The sequence below is a fragment of the Rana temporaria genome, chromosome 9 (assembly GCF_905171775.1).
Source record: "Rana temporaria chromosome 9, aRanTem1.1, whole genome shotgun sequence".
NCBI classification, from domain to species: Eukaryota; Metazoa; Chordata; class Amphibia; order Anura; family Ranidae; genus Rana; species Rana temporaria.
Window position 1 is genome coordinate 48,960,248 of NC_053497.1, and position 15,841 is coordinate 48,976,088.

The 15,841-nt window shown below is 36.9% G+C and overlaps 1 protein-coding gene across 1 annotated transcript; it reads left to right on the plus strand.

Moving 5' to 3' along the window:
* Positions 1–5,746: 5,746 nt before the first annotated feature.
* LOC120914531 (olfactory receptor 1019-like) lies at positions 5,747–6,749 on the plus strand. The gene is made up of 2 exons (XM_040325208.1): positions 5,747–6,216; positions 6,249–6,749. Exons 1-2 carry the CDS (start codon positions 5,782–5,784, stop codon positions 6,747–6,749), a joined length of 936 nt encoding a protein of 311 aa, XP_040181142.1. The 5' UTR covers positions 5,747–5,781.
* The last annotated feature ends 9,092 nt before the right edge of the window (positions 6,750–15,841 follow it).

Here is a 15,841-nt window from a genome sequence, read left to right on the forward strand (position 1 = left end):
CTTGTCAATTTACCTTGAATGGTCAAAGTGACAGATCCCTTTTCACCTAAAACAAAGCCATTCAAGATGTAGGATAAAAACAGAAAAAAAAGGTAGAGTTAAAAAAAATAACTCTATATATTAATATGTGTCCGAAAAAGAGTGCTAGTGTCGCCCTTCCTCCAATTTTAGCACTACTCAGTCCTCAGGAGTAAGCAATAGAGATAGTTGGCCGCAGGATTTAAAGTGTGAAAATACACTGTCAAGCAGCTGCTTAAAAAATATAAAACATCAAACAAACAGTAAAAAATAGGAAGAAACTTTTAACAGTCCCAGAGTCCAGTGTGATACTGTAGCAGCGCTATTCTTAAACCACCATTTGAAAAACCTCTATATGTATATAGTACACATAGGAAACAATAATGGTGCAGGTGAACAAAATGTCATTGATCAAAGTTTTCCTTATCAAGTGCTCCTTTCACCGGGGGGTAGTCACCATGTGGGGGGATGTTCTCCCCTTTTGGGGATGCACTCACCGAACTGTGAAATAAAATCAGCATGGAACAATAATCTGCATCTGTCCTGAATATTGCACTCTCCACCACTTGCTTTCACTTGTTGGGTCCAAACAGCAATCCCATATAAGGAAATAAATTCATATAGTGCAGTACCATTTAAAAAGTTTATTAAACCCCACAGGTACCCCTTATACAAATATGCGTACCCCAAGACAAAAGATCTCAAGCATGTATTATGTTACTGTGCCAGTGTTTTTGCTCCGATCACCATGACAATGAAGCCGCTCTTATTAACTTCCTTGTTCCTGGTCCTGGTGGAGTGCTCACAGTGCTTCTGGTCGTTCGATAGGAGTCACACTCTGACGCATTTCGTCATTGGCTGACTTTGTCTGAGGGCGTGACTCAACCTATCGATGGCCTGTTATATATGCCCGTACATCCCGCTTCCTCCACTCATTGGCTGACGCTGGTCACATTCGCGTCATTCCTACGCAGGCGCACTCGCACCTTTGAGGATCTTTCCAAACTGTGGGCGGAAGTGAGCGGGGTTGTTCACGCACAGCCGCAGTGGTCGCATTGAAGCTCATGCCAGACTGAGGGCAGAACAACCTGTTAATGGTATGATCTTAGTGTCAGCAGCGAACATCCGCATAGTGTTTAAAGTGGGTGAGCCCAAACAACACACCAAGATTAAAGGCAATAATTGTTATACCCCAGTACATTAAAAACAATGCGTTGTGTTTAAACACACATAAAAAATCAATACAGCATCTGCATACAGATACGGTCAATGCGTGGTCACAGTTATGTAAACACCCCCTACAACTCAGACAAAAACAGTCCATTCTAAGGGATGCGTTTTGTCATTATACAGACACATATCTGCACCATACACGTATGGATGCAAAATATGTGACAGTAAAAACGAAATTCAAGTCACCATGCCACTAGTAAATATATATCTCTGACCTTATTAGCCCACCACTTAACCTTTAATCATATTGGATAAACCAATCCGGTGATTGATTGTATGGACTATATAGGATAAAACAATCATATAAAATTAATTATATAAATTGATTAAAAAGTAGGCATGTGAGATAGTCATATGAAATTAGGCAGACTGTGAGTTATATAAAACCACTGTATGTTGTTCTAAAATAAATAACTAGTATTTTAAAATAATTTTAAAACTATTGCAAAATATTAGTTAATGAGCAGACAAAGAGTAAAAAATTCAATAAATTAGATAAGAAATTAAGTGTCGCTAATAAAACTGTTTATATCTAATTCAATGTTAAGACCTTTTGGTGCTAAAACCTCTGTTAAAAATATCCAGCGTGTTTCGCGTTTTGATAATTCTCGGACTCTATGAGAGCCTCTCCAATTTTGTTCAAGGTGTACCACACCCCAAAATTGCAGGCCCGAGGGAACCTGATTGTGCTTTAATTTGAAATGTAAAGACACATTATGGTCTTTAAAACCAATCTTAATATTGTTGATATGTTCTTGTATGCGTACTTTTAACATTATTTTGGTGCGTCCTATATAAAGAAGACCACAAGGGCACTTTAAGGCATACACTACATATTTGCTGTTACAGGTGATGAACTGTTCTATATCAAATTTCTGATTATTGGCTGGAGATGAAAACTTGTCAAGGCCTCTAATGGTTTTTGAGACTTCTCTACATGCCTTGCATTTCCTACAGGCAAAGAAACCATTCTGATCCCAGAAGGATTGTGATCTAGTTGGAGGATCAAGCACTTTCTTTACTATTCAATCCCCATAATTCTGTGCTTTTCTGTATATGAACTGCGGTTTAGGTGGTAGTACAGAACTGTTTTTTGTCAAGTAGTAGAATATGCCAATGTAGATTGAATATACCTTCTACCTCCGTATACTGAGTATGGAATTGTGAGATGAAACCCCATTCTTTAGTATTGGTAGCTTTGGCATTGGCGATCTGTTTTGTTTGTAAACAGGATTCTCTAGGTATAGCTCTTACTTCCTCTACCAGCTTCTCTATTGTGTGTGGATTGTATCCTCTAGCCTCAAAGCTCTCGGTGAGGATTTTTGATTGTGCGAGAAAATTCACTTCTTCGGAACAATTTCTCTTCACTCTCATAATTTGCCCTTTTGGAATGTTTTTAATCCAGAGAGGATGGTGGCTGCTGGTGGTGGGTAAGTAGCTGTTTCTATCAGTAGGTTTGAAAAATACCTTTGTTTCAAGTTTTGGACCTCGACGATATATATTTACATCCAAAAAATTAATTTCAGTATTATGACACTCGGAAGTTAATTTTATGTTGTTATTGTTATTATTCAGAGTGATTAAAAATTCTTGAAGAGAGTCCGCTGGTCCAGATAAAAAATAGATCATCTATAAAACGTTTGTAAAATACCAGTTCTGCCCTTCTTTCTTTAAAAATGACCTTGTCTTCCCATTCCGCCATGAAAAGGTTAACGATGCTTGGTGCGAATTTGGCACCTATCGCAACCCCTCTTTTTTGAGAATAAAAACTACTGGCGTATCAAAAATAATTATGGGATAAACAGAAGTCCAGGACATGTCCAATAAAAACCTTCTGGTTATGAGGAAGATCATCTCTTCAGCATAAAGCCCAATTAAGGGCTAATAATGCATCCTCCTCGTGTTGTATAATAGAATATAATGATGAGACATCCGCTGTTACAAGTAAAATTGGTTGGTCTTCAGCTAGAGTAATACTTTTCTTGCACAATCAAAAATCCTCACCGAGAGATTTGAGGCTAGAGGATACAATCCACACACAATGGAGAAGCTGGTAGAGGAAGAAAGAGCTATACCTAGAGAATCCTGTTTACAAATAAAACAGATCGCCAATGCCAAAGCTACCAATACTAAAGAATGGGGTTTCATCTCACAATTCCATACTCAGTATAAGGATCATATACAGAAAAGCACAGAATTATGGGAATCGAATAGTAAAGAAAGTGCTTGATCCTTCTACTAGACCACAATCCTTCTGGGATCAGAATGGTTTCTTTGCCTGTAGGAAATGCAAGGCATGTAGAGAAGTCTCAAAAACCATTAGAGGCCTTGACAAGTTTTCATCTCCAGCCAATAATCAGGAATTTGATATAGAACAGTTCATCACCTGTAACAGCAAATATGTAGTATATGCCTTAAAGTGCCCTTGTGGTCTTCTTTATATAGGACGCTCCAAAAGAATGTTAAAAGTACGCATACTAGAACATATCAACATTATTAAGATTGGTTTTAAAGACCATATTGTGTCTTTACATTTCAAATTAAAGCACAATCAGGATCCCTCGGGCCTGCAATTTTGGGATGTGGAACACCTTGAACAAAATTGGAGAGGCTCTCATAGAGTCCGAGAATGATCAAAACGCGAAATATTATTATAAATAAACGCTGGTTTTAGCACCAAAAGGTCTTAACATTGAATTAGATATACACTGTTTTATTAGCGACTCTTAATTTCTTATCTACTTTATTGAATTTTTTACTCTTTGTCTGCTTATCAACTAATATTTTGCAATAGTTATAAAATGATTTTAAAATACTAGTTATTTATTTTAGAACAACATACAGTGTTTTTTTTTTAACTCCCAGCCTGCCTAATTTCATATGACTATCTCACATGCCTATTTTTTTTAATCAAATTATATAATTAATTTTATATGATTGTTTTATCCTATATAGTCCATACACTCAATCACCGGGATTGGTTTATTATTATTATTATTATTATTATTATTATTATTAAACAGGATTTCTATAGCGCCAACAGCTTGCGCAGCGCTTTACATCAGGGAAGACAGTACAGTCACAATACAAGTCAATACAGGAAGGATCAGGGGGCCCTGCTCGTTAGAGCTTACAATCTAGAAATCCAATATGATTAAAGGTTAAGTGGTGGGCTAATAAGGTCAGAGATATATATTTACTAGTGGCATGGTGACTTGAATTTCGTTTTTACTGTCACATATTTTGCATCCATATGTATATGGTGCAGATATGTGTCTGTATAATGACAAAACACATCCCTTTGAATGGACTGTTTTTGTCTGAGTTGTAGGGGGTGTTTACATAACTGTAACCACGCATTGACCGTATCTGTATGCAGATGCTGTATTGATTTTTTATGTGTGTTTAAACACAACGCATTGTTTTTAATGTACTGGGGTATAACAATTATTGCCTTTAATCTTGGTGTGTTGTTTGGGCTCACCCGCTTTAAACACTATGCGGATGTTCACTGCTGACACTAAGATCGTACCAATAACAGGTTGTTGTTCCGCCCTCAGTCTGGCATGAGCTTCAATGTGACCACTGCGGCTGTGCGTGAACAACCCTGCTCACTTCCGCCCACAGTTTGGAAAGATCCTCAAAGGTGCATGTGCGCCTGCGTAGGAATGACGCAAACGTGACCGGCGTCAGTCAATGGGTGGAGGAAGCAGGACGTACTGGCATATATAACAGACCGTCGATAGGTTGAGTCATGCCCTCAGACGAAGTCAGCCAATGATGAAACGCGTCAGGGCGTGACTACTATCGAACGAGCAGAAGCACTGTGAGCACTCCAGGACCAGGAACAAGGAAGTTAATAGGAGCGGCTTCATTGTCATGGTGATCAGAGCAAAAACACAGGCACAGTAACATAATACATGCTTGAGATCTTTTGTCTTGGGGTACGCATATTTGTATAAGGGGTACCTGTGGGGTTTAATAAACTTTTTAAATGGTACTGCACTATATGAATTTATTTCCTTATATGGGATTGTGGTTTGGACCCAACAAGTGAAAGCAAGTGGTGGAGAGTGCAATATTCAGGACAGTTGCAGATGATTATTCCATGCTGATTTTATTTCACAGTTCGGTGAGTGCATCCCCAAAAGGGGAGAACATCCCCCCACATGGTGACTACCCCCTGGTGAAAGGAGCACTTGATAAGGAATACTTTGATCAACGACATTTTGTTCACCTGCACCATTATTGTTTCCTATGTGTACTATATACATATAGAGGTTTTTCAAACGGTGGTTTGAGAATAACGCTGCTACAGTATCACACTGGACTCTGGGACTGTTAAAAGTTTCTTCCTATTTTTTACTGTTTGTTTGATATTAATATGTGTATTTAAAATGTTGTCAACATAATCTATACTGTGTATTTTTAATACAATGTAAATGTTGTTTCTTTTCTTTTTTTTTTTTTTTTTACACTTTTGCCTCTTTCAAAGTTGCTTTAAGTTTGCAGATACAATCCAAACACATAATGGATCAGAGGAACCAAACTATCGTGACATTTTTCATCTTTCAAGGAATTTCAGATCTCCCTGAACTACAAACTCTAATCTTCTTTCTGGTGTTGTTCATTTATCTATTATCCCTTGGTGTTAACTTGACCATTTTTTTGCTGGTCTGTCTGGATCATCAACTTCACACACCAATGTACTTCCTCTTGACCAATCTGTCTGTCTTGGACATGTTTTCCACCACTGTCACTCTTCATAACATTCTCATTGGCTTTATAATAGGGGACAACACAATTTCTTATGGCGCTTGTCTTTCTGAAATGTACATTTATGGATTTTTGATTTGTGATGAGTTGCTGATTCTTACAGCTATGAGCTATGATCGCTACGTGGCTATTTGTAACCCTTTGCAGTACCATTTGGTTATGAACCGCAAAGTATGTATTTTGTTGGGAATAACCTCTAAAATGCCTAAAAGCCAACAAACAGTTGGCTTTTAGGCATTTTAGAGGTTATTCCTTATATAGTAATATTGGCAGGATTCACATGTTATACGTCAAATGTAATAAATCACTTTTTTTGTGATCTTGTGCCACTTGTTAAACTTTCCTGCAGTGATACCACTGCTATGGAGATAGTGTGCCTTGCAGATGGATTTGTGCTGATTAGCTTTACCCCCTTTATGTTAACATTTATCTCTTACATTTTCATTATTTCTAGCATACTTCGAATATCTTCTAAAATTGGTAGAACGAAAGCTTTTTATACATGTTCTTCACATCTAACTGTAGTCATACTTCTTTATTCATCTCTTTTCTTCCAGTACTTAAAGCCAACTTCATTGAATACCACAAGATCAAATAAGTTTTTCTCCTTATATAACACAGCTGCACTTCCTCTCTTAAACCCTCTGATCTACAGCTTTAAAAACAAAGATGTGAAGTCAGCAATGATGCGAACTGCACACTGGTTTAAAGTTTGTATGTGAGCAGTCAGAGTATCATTTGATCACTATGATTGGTCACAGCGACCACACGATTACAATGCAAACAAAACAGTCATGAATGGCTTCCATTCATGAGTGTTTTGTTTACTATTGTGATGCTGTGATTGGCCCAAAGCTATAACATGGTACCTGGGGCAATCACATCATCCTGTACCATGTGATTAGCTGTAGCCAATAACAGATCTTAATAGTAAGCAAGCTGTCAAGTATTAAAGTCATACAAAAAATCTCTTATCCCCCCCCGCCAGAGTAGTATGTATAAGTATGTTTAAATAATTGAATTAAAAAATATTTATTTGTTTATTTAATTTTTACATACTGTCACCAGTCAATATCCCTGATCACCGCCACACCAGTGATATGATGATGCTGCACTGCACTGTTGACAGTATGTAAAATAAAAACAAATGTTATTTAATTTCTTAATTTTCCAAAGAACTGTGATGAAAAATTTAAATTTCAAAAGACTTGCAATGTCTCAATTCCTTGTACTGTCTGTTTTCAAAATGGGGTCATTTGCCGTGTGTTTGTACTGTCCTGGCATTTAGAACCTCAAGAAATTAGATAGGGCATCAGTACATCAGGATTGATCAATTTTCAAATATATATACCATAGTTTGTAGACTCTATAACTATCACAAAGACAAAATAATATACACTGATTTCGGTTATTGTTACCTAAAAAACCTAGAAGACTACATTTTGGCCTACTTATTTATTTTGCCCCTGTGACAAAGTCTATTGAAACGTCTGTCGAGTTGGAGGACATAGCGGTGAATTTAACATGTTCGCTAGGGCGCAGGACGATATTTTTGTAATGCCTGATGTATTCATTTTAATTGTGAGTAGAATACTGTTCTTTTAATACATTTCTAATGTAGGTAAAATTGTGCAATGAGCAATTGTGTTCCTTTTTTATACACATGCCTTGTTAATGAATGAGGACAGCTAACTGGCACATTATTGGATGATCTTTTTGATGACACATCTAACATACGGGTCCTATGAAGGGAGTGTTACCTGCATACCCACAGTGGGGGGGGGGGGCGTGGGTGTTGCCCACTAATGCATGGCTAGACCTCATTTGGGGTCTCCTCATCTGGTAAGCGTTCATTCATTGTTATATATGGTGGAGCACAGACAAGGGATTACTTGGAGCACTTTTTGGGCTGTAATTAAGCATGTGTGTAATTATGTTTGCTCTTTCTATATCATTTACCAATTGTATGCCACATTTGTAGATTTGTTATGTTGACAAATGATTAGAGTTTTTTTATGGTTTGCATAATAACAACTTTATTGAATAACATTTATGAATGCACATGTTTACAGCTTTACATGTATATATGGATGAGTTTTCTTTTTTGCACTTATAGCACTTTATTCTCATCAGTGTATGAGCACTACATGATTTTGATTATTTGTATACATAAGTACATTTTTTGTTTATGTTTTAGTATTGGGATGTGTAATACAGTGAATGCAGCTGTTTATTAATCATTAATCACTGATTTTAGAGCACAGGACTTAGCACAGATTATTTTCTTTGCTTAGTTTTACGAAGAAAGATTATTTGTTTGCAAAATTGAATGTTAAAAAAATTATGTAAATTATACAAATTTAATTTGCATGGTGTTGCATGACCGCACAATTGCCAGTTAAAGTAGCGCAGTGCTGAATAGCAAAAACGTCCTGGTCATGGAGAGGGTTAAACCTTACGGAGTTCAGGTGGTTAAAGTGGTTGTAAACCTCAGACATGAAATATGAACAAAGCATAACCCTCTATGGAGTGTACGTGTCTTGGTCCACAGCTCTAAGTATTACTTCTGTCTGTTGCCTAAATACTGAAATTTGCACCTAAAAATTTAATTTTGTAACTTTTGTGAAATGCCAGTAAAAACGTACATTTTGTGTGTTGTGCCAGTAAATTTCAGTCTGGTAGGTTGGCAACACTGGCCTGGGGGTCTTAGTAGATGATAGGTTTAGAAATAGCATGCAATGCCAAGCTGCTGCTAACAAAGCAAACAGAATATTTTCATGCATTAAAAAGGGGATTAACTCCAGGGATAAAGCAATAATTCTCCCACTCTATAAGACTTTGGTCCGACATAATTGCAAGTTTCGTGACTAAACCCAATTCGTGTTATAATTGGCACAGACCAAGAACCCCGTTTGAAAACCTATGTCTTAGGAAATCTCCTCAGAAACATTTAATTTCAACATTACACGCTATGTTTTTCTCTGATTTTGATTTAAAATCAGACAACACGAATCTAAAGTGGGAAAAATAACTAAATATTTCGCTTTCGAAAGAACAATGGGAAACTGTCTTCCGCAGGTTACACAAGGGTTCCTTAAATGTACTTACCCAGGAAAACGGATACAAATTGTACTCAAGGTGGTACAGGACCCCCCATATTGTTAGTAAATTTAATCCATCTGTATCCCCTTTGTGCTGGCGTTGTAAGTCTGCTGAGGGAACACTACTCCATATATGGTGGGAATGTAGAGACATTAAACCCTTCTGGGATAAGATACACAACCTAATATATAAAATCACGACTTTTGCTCTGGACCGTTCTGCTCCACAATACTTACTACATCATTCGTCCTTACCAAATTCAGTTTACAAGGATTCAATAGTTCTACATCTCATTAATGCTGCTAAACTCTGTATCCCTGCTAAATGGTTACAACCCTCGCCCCCATCTATCCCTGAGTGGCTACGGAAAGTCCAACACATAGCAAATATGGAAGATCTGATCCATCAATCTTCTGACGCCTCAACTAAATTCTACGAGAAATGGGCATGCTGGTTGCATTTTGCGAAGTCTAAGGAATTTGAAACTTTATTAAACAACTGATGTTACATCGTTACTTTATCCATCTCTTTCTAATAAATTGATCTCTTAAGTTAACTAGAGACGTTTTGATATAGTGATCTACTTCTGCAGGGAATTATTTCTTCATTTATTTAGTTTTCTAATATCCACACTGTTTGTTGTTTACGATCCTATTGGACTTTTAATTTTCCTATATGTATACATTAATTATTCACTCGCTGTTCAATGTAACTTTGTATTTAATTGCAATTATATAAATTGTTATATTGCAATGTATTTATATTTTACAAAATCTAATAAAAAGATTTGGAAAAAAAAAAAAGACTTTGGTCCGGCCGCACCTGGAGTATGCTGTCCAGCTCTGGACACCAGTGCTCAGGAAGGATGTACTGGAAATTGAGTGAGTACAAAGAAAGGCAACAAATCTAATAAAGGGTTTGAATGATATTAGTTATTAAGAAAGGTTGCGAGCACCGAACTTATTCTCTCTGGAGAAGAGATACTTGAGAGGGGATATGATTTCAATGTACAAATACCATACTGGTGACCCCACAATAGGGATAAAACGTTTTTGCGGAAGGGAATTTAATAAGACACGTGACCACTCACTAAAATTAGAAGAAAAGAGGTTTAACCTTAAACTGCGTAGAGGGTTCTTTACTGTAAGAGCAGCAAGGATGTGGAATTCCTTTCCACAGGCAGTGGTTTCAGCAGGGAGCATTGATAGTTTCAAACAACTATTAGATAAGCACCTGAATGACCACAACATACAGGGATACACGGTGCAATGCTGACATATAATCACACATAGTTTGGACTTGATGGAGCAGGAACTGTCTCCTGTTGTTTTTAACGTTTTGACACTTTTTTTGTCTGAAATGGTAGGGGTACCCCGTTACCAATTCACATAGGGGGGCCGAGATCTGGAGTTCTCCTTTGTATACTAAAATTACAAACCTTCAATAAGTTTGGGTACACAACAATCAATATGTTTGGGTTCCCAACCTGGGGGTTAGATTGTTCAGTGTAATATTGAGTACCCTCAAAACATGTTCTCTCTTTTATACAAATTGCTAGACATGTGCAATTCGTTTTGTTTCTAATTCGTTTTTTTACGAAAATTCGTTAATTACGAATTTTCGGACTCCCGAAAATTTCGAATTTACGAATTTTCGTATTTCCGAAAATTCGAATTTACGAATATTCGTATTTACGAATTTTCGTATTTCCGATTTTTTTTTAATTTTCGTATTTACGTATTTCGGAAATTCTGATTTTCGAATTTTCGAAAATCCGAATTTTCGAATTTTTCCATTTTCGAATTTTTCCATTTTCGATTTTCTCAATCTTCAAATTTTTCAAATTTCGAATTTTTCATTTTTCGAATTTTTCAAGTTTCGAATTTTCGAATTTTTCAAATTTCGAATTTTTCAATTTTCGAATTTTGCAAATTTGGAATTCTTCAAATTTTTCAGCTTTGGAATTTTTCAAATTTCGAATATTGAATTTTCGTATTTCTGAATTTCGAAAATTTTCGAAATTTCGAATTTGGAATTTTTAAATTTTCGAATTTTTCAATTTTCGAATTTTCGTATTTCCGAATTTCGAAAATTGAAAAATTAGAAAATTTAAAAAATCGAAAATTTTAAAAAATGTTTCGAATTTCGAAATTTTGAAATTTCGTATTTCGGAATTTTCGTATTTCCGAATATTTTCGAATTTTCGTATTTCGCAAATTTCGAATTTCGAAAATTGAAAAATTTGAAAATCGAAATTTCGAAAATTGAAAAATTCGAAAATCGAAAATTCGAAACCTGAAAAATTCGAAATACAAAACTTTGAAAATACGAAATTTCGAAAATTCGAAAATTGAAAAATTAGAAATGTTAAAAATTCGAAAATCGAAAATCGAAAATTTAAAAATTCGAAATTTCGAAAATTTAAAAATGCGAAAATTGAAAAATTCGAAAATTGAAAAATTCGAAATTCGAAAATTGAAAAATTTGAAATTTGAAACATTTTTCAATTTTCGAACTTCGATTTTTTTCAAATTTCAAATTTTTCAAATTTCGAATTTATCAAATTTCGAATTTATCAAATTTCGAATTTATCAAATTTCGAAATTCGAAATGTCAAAAATTCGAAATGTCAACATTTTTGACATTTCGAATTTTTCAATTTTCGAAATTTCGAATTTTCGATTTTTTCAATTTTCGAATTTCGAATTTTTCAATTTTTAAAATTCGGAAATTTGATAAATTTGAAATTTGAAAAATTTGAAATTTGAAAAATTCGAAATCTGAGAAATTCGAAATCTGAAAAATTCGAAATTGGAAAATTGAAAAATTCGGAAACTGAAAAATTCTAAAATTAAAAAATTCGAAAACTGAAAAATTCGAAATTTCGAAAATTGAAAAATTCGAAAACTGAAAAATTCGTAAATTTCCGAAAATTCTTTTTTTTTTCGTTTTTTTCGTTTCATTCGTTTTTTTTAATTTTTTGCTTTTTCGGAAATCCGAAAATTTCCCGAATTTACTAAAAAAGCAAAAAAACTAATATTTTTTTTTTCGAAATTTCAGAATTTCCAAAAAAAAAAAAAAAAAACGAATGAAACAAAAACGGGAACATTTTTTTTCGAATTTCCTGAATTTACGAATTTACGAAAAAATAAAAAAAACGAAAATAACAAACGAAAAAAACAAATTTTTTGGCAGTGCACATGTCTACAAATTGTGACTATCTTCCATGCCCGTAAAGCTATGCCTTGTGAACATAGGTGTGCACAGCCTATTGCATTAGGGTGTGCACCCTAAAGGTCAAACACACATGCATGTGTGTGTGTCTACATATATATGACCCCGGAAAATTGATTTCCCTGCCAGCACAGTGAAAGAGAAGAGCATAAACACTTCTCTTTTGCCAGAGCCTATAAGAGGGAGATCTTTCCCATGTTCCTGCTGCTACACCGAGTAATAATACTAATGCACATGGGATGATTATGGTGTGCCTGGGCACATTCAGCACACCCTGTGCGCACGCCTATGCTTGTGACAGAAGACCTCAATATTAAAGCTGTAGGTGCCTGTTATTATGTATAATTGTACTTCAGGAACATTGCCTTTACTTTTGGTTCCCTTTAAGTTACCAAAGAGAAACCAAGCTTTCTTCTTTAAACACAGAGTTGTTGGTCAGATAATTGTGATCAAACGGAACAATGAAATCAGACTATGGTTACATTTTTCATTATTCCAGAGCTTCAGGTTACAATCTTCCTGCTGGTTTTTCCTATTGTAACTGTGGAACAATGACTATTGTTTCTTAAACATTTAAAAAAAAAAAAGTAAAAAAAAAACCTCAAAATCATTCTGTGGATGAAAATGAAAATAAACCCAAGATTAAAGAGTTTAAAAAACAGTTATATTCCGGGTATGTAACTATCAAAATGGTTGGGCTCTCGACCAAACTGTTAAACCATCCAATGGCTGGTGTCCTAAGTGACCACATATGCATCATCATGTCAGTTAACCACTGGGCACTTAAACCCCCTTAATAACCAGACCAATTTTCAGCTTTCGGTGCGCTTACATTTTGAATGACAATTACTCAGACATACAACACTGTACCCAAATGAAATTGTTGTCCTTTTTTCCCCACAAATTGAGCTTTCTTTTGGTGGTTAAATACCACCGTTGGGTTTTTTATTTTTTGCACTATAAAAGAAAAAATACTGAAAATTCTTTAAAAAAAAATATTTTTTCTTTGTTTCTGTTATACAATTTAGCAAATTTGTAATTTTTCTTCATAAATTTTGGCCACAATTTATACTGCTACATATCTTTGGTAAAAATAACCCAAATCAGTGTATTGTATTTGGTCTTTGTGAAAGTTATAGCGTCCACAAGCTATGGTGCCAATATCTGAAAATTGTTCGGGGGTATTGCAGAGTATTGTGCGAGGGTATTGCAAAGTATTGTGCAGGGGTATTGCAGAGTATTGCGCAGGGGTATTGCAGAGTATTGTGCGGGGGTATTGCAGAGTACTGCGCAGGGGGTATTGCAGAGTATTGTGCAGGGGTATTGCAGAGTATTGTGCGGGGGTATTGCAGAGTATTGCGCAGGGGGTATTGCAGAGTATTGTGCAGGGGGTATTGCAGAGTACTGCGCAGGGGGTATTGCAGAGTATTGTGCAGGGGGTATTGCAGAGTATTGTGCAGGGGGTATTGCAGAGTATTGCGCAGGGGGTATTGCAGAGTATTGCGCAGGGGGTATTGCAGAGTATTTCGCAGGGGGTATTGCAGAGTATTGTGCAGGGGTATTGCAGAGTACTGTGCGGGGGGTATTGCAGAGTACTACACAGGGGGTATTGCAGAGTATTGCGCAGGGGTATTGCAAAGTATTGCACAGGGTATTGCAGGGATGGCTGAGCAGGGATGGCTGTATTTGTGACTGCAATAGTCACAGATCCAGCCCACAGCGCTGCTGACACCCGCTCTCTCCTCTCACACTGTACCGATCGGTACAGAGAGAGGAGGGAGGAACCGGCGTCATCAAATGATGCCGGTTTGTTTACATGTGATCGCTTTGTCATTGGACGGAGCCATCACATGGTAAATGGCCGCTATCAGCGGCAATTTACCGCGATCCGTGATGCGCCGGGTCCTCTGGACCCGGCGGTCACGGACACTCCCGTGTGCACCCCCAGGGAGCGCGATTCTGGGAGGACATCCTCCGAGTTAAGGAACTGCCTTGTAGCCGTAATTCGGCTATGGGGCGGTGATTAGGTGGTTAAAGATTAAACATAAGCAAAGATGGCAGCTTTCTTAGCTGAAAATTATAGGAAGGTTCACTTCCACTTTGAGCTTCCAGCACTTAGCTCACAAGCAATCCTCAACTCCACAACATCATGGGACCACAGGCATTATGCATTCAACCCAAAACAAACATGCAAAGAGGAATAAACAAACTACAACAGAAATCTTTCAAGTATTTATTAGAGATATAAAACACAACGTTCCATATATTAAATTCATATATATACTTTGGAATTTATTTTTGGCCACGGCCTGATTCACTGGTTTTAATAAACATTCAGGTATAATTCATAAAATCATATATCATACTCATAAATGTATATAAGTCCATCGATTAACTTTCCATCACCATCCACAGCCCAGCCACTGAGACTCGAGCTGATTTAACATCACACTTGAAATTATTTTCAACTCTCCCATCAAGCAACTTGCCTGATGGAGCCACCACGTGAATCCGGCTGCAACGGGGGGGGGGGGGGCTATGATGGGGAGCTCCTCCGGCTGGGTCCTATAATAAAAACGGCAGAAGGTCTAAATGGAACCAGGCCCATATATAGGCCCAAAACTGGATTTAAAAACAGAGGACAGTGCAGCGCTAATACATGATAAATATAAGATTCATAAAAAATTAATGAAATTAATAAAAAGTTTGTTCTGGAATGGAAATTGAAAACCAGAGAGATAAGAGAAAAATTGGTGTATTAAAGAAATAAGTCCTCAGAAGCCGTGAAGAGAAAATCAAGTGACTTAGTCCAGCATAATTTCTTGTGAAAAAAGGCTGCTATACAAACAATGTGATGAACTCCTGGTTGCTGTTAGTGAGATAGATTTCACCAGTACACCCGTGTGATAGGATTGTCTGCTTACCGAAGGGAAAGACTGCTTTACATCAGTCTTATGGAGCCTGTGGGAAGTATGGTCTCCCAATACCCTGTCCGTCTATAATCTCAGTGGAGCTCAGCATATGTTCCAGGATAACGTGAACGACAAGAAAAGAAAGGATCTCTCATAGCGTATAACGTTTAACAGGGAAAAGAATTTAATAAGTAGTACACTTACAATTATGCAGTGAATTTAAGGCATGAGGTAGTGGGCTGGAGAAGCGCCTCCGCTCTGCTGTTCCGATGCTTCTCGCTACTCGATCAGAAAACACAGCCGGCGTTCAGGACGGAACGCGATGATGTCACGGCACCCTACGATCGTTTCGTCACGATAGGACTTCAACGGGGGAATAGCCTGGATTCCAGAACATTCCCTGAATCACCTGACCTCTGCTGACCAACCACTGCCCTGTCTTCCCTATCTTCCAGAACCCACTGACACAGCTGACCCGACTTACTAATCACCATTAACCCCTAAATTCCTTCACTGACTGACTTTCTGACCTGAAACTTGACCCCTCAATGACCCTTACTTTTAAC